The sequence below is a fragment of the Condylura cristata genome, unplaced genomic scaffold (genome assembly GCF_000260355.1).
Source record: "Condylura cristata isolate star-nosed mole 26May11 unplaced genomic scaffold, ConCri1.0 scaffold00025, whole genome shotgun sequence".
Lineage (NCBI taxonomy): Eukaryota > Metazoa > Chordata > Mammalia > Eulipotyphla > Talpidae > Condylura > Condylura cristata.
In genome coordinates, this window is record NW_004567126.1 from 2,753,803 (window position 1) to 2,759,802 (window position 6,000).

Here is a 6,000-nt window from a genome sequence, read left to right on the forward strand (position 1 = left end):
AATTTTTTTAACAGTTTTTTTTGTTATTGTTGTTTTTTGGTCAAATACAACTACAAGAAAGCAAGCCTCTTAAGTATAAATATCACAGAATTAAACCTTGCAAAGCATGTATTCTTCAGATGCCCCTGAAGTAAGACATAAAACTCCTATCACTTTAAGGGAAAGGCCCGCATTTACAAGCTCCTTCTCCCTCTTTTTGTCCCACATAATTTTTTTTAATAGCTATTAATGATATATATTTTTTCAAATCATGGCAATTAGAAGTCCAGAGGCAGATAAAAACAAAGTGTGTATGAATTTTGACAGCATCAACATTATTGTAACCAAAAGATATTTTCATCCTCATTTAACATGGAAGTCATGGTTGTTTTGGCTCTTACATTGAGGATAAGAAAACTTTATAGGATAGTCCTGGTCATACTGTTTTAATATACTGGAAATTATAAAACAAGCAATGAAGTGGCTTTAATCCAGAGTGATAGTGTATTTAACACAAATATGAATTAAAATGTACAGTCAAATTCAGCTTATATTGTATTTCTGGAAATCAATTGAGATTTTTATTTATTGTCAGCTTTAAATGGATTCATTAAAGAAATCAGTTTTTTCCCATATATTAGTTAAAAAAAGTTTAATGCATTTATTTTTCAGTGTGTTGAGTTTGATTGCCAAAGATAACTGTTCCAGAATCAACTTTGAGTCTTGAAGAAGAAGTTATAAATGTTACTGTGCTATACCTTTTAAATACTTAGAAATTTCCTAATGAATTTTCAATTTTCAAATTATAATATGCAGGATTCTGAAAATACAGAACAGAGAATCCAATCTCTTATCAATTCATTGAAACATATGGTATATGAATATATATGCCGTTGCCTGTTTAAGGTAAGAAACATCTTATTTTTCACCTGTAAAATGTATCTGAATCTTTTAAAAGATATTATTATAGTTAAACTGTATTATATAAGCCTTTATCCATTAGGAAACTTGAATTTGGATTTTCTGATAATTTTCCATGAATATCAATATTATTACCAACTAGAATGTCTCACTAAATGCTGCAGGAGAATGACAGTTGAATAGAGAGCAAAATCTGGATTTAGCTGGTCTCAGCTTCCTGTGTAACTAAATGCTATGATCCTGGATATAAAGATAAAGCATAATCTTTTATAAAGCTCAAGATATGTCTTACATTTAATAATGTATTATATGATGTCAGGTAATACTTTGAAAGTTTTGTTATACACACAAAACTTTCAAAGTATTTTCAGAAAGTTTCAAACTATAGAAAAAATCAAAGATTCATTCTTGATTTTATTTCACTTTAATTGGAAAAAACATGTTCTCTTTCTGTCTCAATAAATTGTATTTTGGGGTTTATTCCTAAATCATCATTGCTCTTCTTGATTATATTATTATTAAATACTTATTGTTAAAGGGACTCTTTGATATTGTTAGAAAATCAGAAAACTGCCATATACAGCACTTGCCATCTCCAGGTTGGAGAGTCACAGATGATGACCCTGGTGACCTAGCTCAGGTCATATGGCATCTTTTTTACTGTTATCTGTGTAGTGATGTAATAATCATTGGCCCAATTAGGATTGTGTGCTTGTACTTAAGTTCAGGGTGTCTTTTGTGACCAGGAAATGAAGAGATGGGTAACCACAATTACCCATTTATTAGTTGTATATTTTTGCTAATAATGTAGAGGAGGTTAACCTCCATAATAAATAACAGCTTTTTGGCTGCACTTGATAACCTGAGAATCATTGTCAGGTCTTTGCTTCTCTTCATTAACACTAGAGACTACATTATTCTTCCTCGGTATAAAAGAAGTAATTAAATAGATGTACAAACACTGTGTGTGAGTTTCTTTGTGTCTATATAGGCCTACATATGTAATAAATAGCAAATTATATTACATGATAAAGCCTTCAAAGTAATATATTTGTCTTATCTTAGTTATTATTTCTTTACCTTATTTTTAATTGAAGTGCCATTGATATACAGTATTGTGTGTGAATCAGACATACAGCTCCTCACACTATTTTAAATATCCATTAATTTATAGTAGAAGCATTTTAGTGACTTACCTGGCAAGTCACTGTTAATAACCCAAGTCCTAGTTGTCTTCTGCATAAATTTCTGGAAATGAAATTTCTTGATTTAGGGGCATATAGAATGTTTGAGAACATATAAGTATACATGATGACAAATTGAAGATTGCAAATGAAAGAAGGTGATCTGGCTAGTAATTCAGACCTCACAATTGGATGTCAGCTAGTTAAATAAGTATTTCTTAAAATACGAGATGTACATACAGCTTAATATTTAGTGCTTTCTATAAAAAGGTTAAGTAGTTCACTGTCCTCCCACCACAACTTAGAAATGTTCTGTGGAGATGCCATGTGAACTGTCATGTCTTATATTGATAGTAGATAACATGAATGCAGAATAATAGATTCTGTGAACTAATATAAACACAGTCTTTTCTACTAACAGATTTAGAAACATCAAGATAACATCTTTTCTTTTCAGGCTGATCAGCTGATGTTTGCTTTGCATTTTGTTAGAGGCATGCATCCTGAACTCTTTCAAGAAAATGTAAGTAGTTGCAAAGAGGGAAGTATTATTGTCACATAGCAAATTAATAATGGGTGGATTTATGGTTGGATAGAAGTTGCTTTAAGCTAGAAATAATATGTCAACCTGTTGATTTTTTAAAGATTTATTTTTATTTATACATAACTGGGGTATAGGCCAGAAGTATGGGGAATGAGAGGATTCACCAGTGATAGAGTGGGTCTATTGAACAGGCAGTTATTGAAATACATTGCTGAGGGAGCAGCGGGTGAGACTGAGAGATCTGCTGTGCCATGTATGTCAGCTCCCTGGCTGGGGATCAAACTCATGCCATAGTGGCTGGTGATAGCTTGATAGAATTGAGACTCTCACCTCTGTTCCACCAGGGCGGGCTTATTAAATTTTTTTTTTTTTAACTAGCTAGAAATTTAATGTTAAGATGCAGATTTCCAGTTCTATTCATCACTGGCTAACCCAATGCTTGAAATAAAGCAGGGAAATAAAAACCCTGCCTAGATTTTTCTGAACCCAAGACCACTTATTCAGGGCAACAGAAGAGTGAGCCTTCTTATTTTCCAGTTCTAAACAATGGAACTGATAAATATAAAAAGTGAACCAGTGTGGCTGCATGATTACATTATTTATTACTCTACTAATTTGCTTAGGATCAGCAGGTGAAGTGTGAGGACCAGTCTTAGAAGCCTCTTTGCATCTGCAGGACTATATTATTGATTTTACATATTAGTTGTGTGCAGTTTGTCTATGACTTCATTTTTGGTGTGCCATATAAGCGGGTCTCAAACTTGAAAAGAATTTAAATGACTTTTCCCAGATTCTAACCACATTCTAGGTTCTCCTCACTTGAGCACTTAAAATATTGCAGACTACCCCATAATTCTGCCTTTCTTGCTCTTAGTTTTCTCTAACTCTGCATTCTTTGGCTGACTTGTATAGCTTCTCCTGAATTTATTAACTCAAATTTTTTTTTAAATATTTATTTATTTATTTATTCATATAGAACTGGGGTACAGGCCAGAGATGCGGAGGGAGGATTCACCAGAGACAGAGTGGGGAGCAGAACAGGCAGATCTATGAAGTACACCGCTGAGGGGAGCGGCGGGCAGGTCAGGAGAGGTCTGCCCCGCCATGTGGATCTCCTCCGGGGCAGGCGGGGATGGAACTCATGAGGAAGTGGCTTAAGCTTCTTAGTGCTGTGCTTTAACCCGCTGCGCCACCAGGGAGGGCCTATTAACTCAAATTTTTTAATTTGTATTATTGATTTTGATGCCTTTCCATCCTATTTAATTTTTTACTGGGATCAGCATGTTACTTGGTATGTAAGAACCGAATGATCCTTGTTTTTCCCACTGGGAAAGGACATTTTTCTCTGGTTTACATGCAGTAGTTATAATCACTTTATTTATTTGTCATTGTACAATTTCAGTAGATAGAGAATGGGTAGTGAGAGTAGGTACAGGCAGTAAGTATCCTGCTTTGGTCACTTTTCCACATGTTGTTAAGTTTTCACTTTGTTTTGCTTTATATTACTATTAAATGTGTAACAAATAATTTGGTATGTCCATTATTTTATTAGGAGGGATCTGGAAAACATATATGGAAACATATTCTCATAAAGTATTACATTAAATAACACTTGATCAATCTGGAGTTTATAGAGTAATGAAAAAAGGAATAATGGTAGTCTTTGACAAATTGATGAAAAAAATTAATAGGCATGTTTTTCTCTGCTTTTCCTCAATATACACAATTTTTAAACTTCTGATTTTTAAACTCTTAGTTTATCTATTAGTGAGGAAGAACATATAATGAACAAATGAACAGGTAATTACAAATGCTCATTTTAACTTGAATTTTTAGATGTTAAGGCTCACTTACATGGAGTGAGAGTTTTTATAATTGCATTATTCCTAGGAGATAATATATTAATATTTTTGTTGGCACATGAACTCATTCTTGTAATGTTAATTTTGTAGTAGTTTGGGAAGATAAGCAGCTTATTTCTCTTATGTACTGAACAAGCTGCATTGAAAGCTATTTTGTAAGGAAATGAAGTAACTTTTGTTGCCTGGTCAATATTCTCATGATTTTTGTGCCCTTTGTATTGTTCTTGTTCAACAGGAGTGGGATACATTTACAGGAGTGGTTGTTGGAGACATGTTGCGGAAAGCTGTGAGTTTAAATAGTGAAATTGCTTCACTTTATGGGACTTTGACTTAATGAAATACAGTTTGCTATAGAGCAGTTTTAAATTAATGTTGAAATTATGTTTTAATAAGAGAACTGTGTCCTTGCCTCCATTGTCCTACTATAAAATGTACCTATATCTATATGTATATATATGCTGTCCTTGAAGATATATATATTTTTGAGAATGATATTTATTAAATATTGAAATGTTAATGTAGTTTTTCTTTTCAATCCACACATATGCACATGCATATGTAATTTTAAGAATAGTTTTTATAATCCTAAGGCAATTAAACCTTGTATTCTTATTAATTTTCTTGTATAACAGAACTTTACAAATTACTTTTAAAAACTTGATAATGTCAAGTTTAGATTTTTTTATTTGAAAATGTAATAGATAATATTATTCTTCAAAGTAATACAACCAAACTGTAATGTAGAACCTAGATTACTTGAAATGCAAAAATAAGTTTAAACAATATAACTTTTATGGTCCTTTCTTAATCACATTTGTTTTTACAAAAGATTACAATGAAAATGAACCCAACATTTGTTACATAGTTATCTAAAATCATTCTTATGCTACTGAATTTTACCTTCTTGACATATCATATTTATTTTTTACCGTGAATGAGCTTTTTTCCACAATGATGTTGTTAACATTAGCTAGTAAGCTTTAATGGCTTTTTAATGATTCTTGCAAAAATATCGAAAAATAATTATTTTTATTGAAAGGACTCCCAACAAAGAATCCGTGATCAACTGCCATCTTGGATAGATTCAGAAAGAAGCTGGGCAGTGGCAACATTAAAGGTATTCCTTCTCTACTGTGAGGGATGTTTATGTTGTTTTCTATATTTAAGGGTTTTTTTTTAATGTACTACTTATTCATAATTAAAGTTGATATTTCTTGGAATATGACATAAAATCCCTGTAAAAAAGACATCAAAGAATTCTGATTAATCCTTTAATTAACTTATTAAATCTTTTACTCAGCATATACATACTGAGTCTCTATGTTGTACAAGATTTGGTGCTTTACATCCCACAGGTAATACAGAGCCTGCACAAGTGAGTCCTCTAATATGATTGTTGGTGTCTTATCTCTGAAATAATAAAGAATATTCTTATTTTATAAATACATTTTTTACATTACTCCTCATTTGTACATTTTTCATCTTAGTTGTAATCCCTGTAATCCCCGCG

General features: G+C 32.0%; 1 protein-coding gene across 3 annotated transcripts in view; it reads left to right on the forward strand.

The window, feature by feature from the left end:
- The window catches only part of DYNC2H1 (dynein, cytoplasmic 2, heavy chain 1), a 250,498-nt gene that overhangs the window by 141,551 nt on the left and 102,947 nt on the right, over nt 1-6,000 (forward strand). For all 3 annotated transcript variants that reach the window (XM_004689056.2, XM_004689057.2, XM_012729844.1), the window contains 4 exons: nt 796-885; nt 2,542-2,607; nt 4,726-4,776; nt 5,530-5,607. In XM_004689056.2, coding sequence (XP_004689113.1) covers nt 796-885; nt 2,542-2,607; nt 4,726-4,776; nt 5,530-5,607 — 285 coding nt within the window. The remainder of the gene's footprint in view (nt 1-795; nt 886-2,541; nt 2,608-4,725; nt 4,777-5,529; nt 5,608-6,000) is intronic.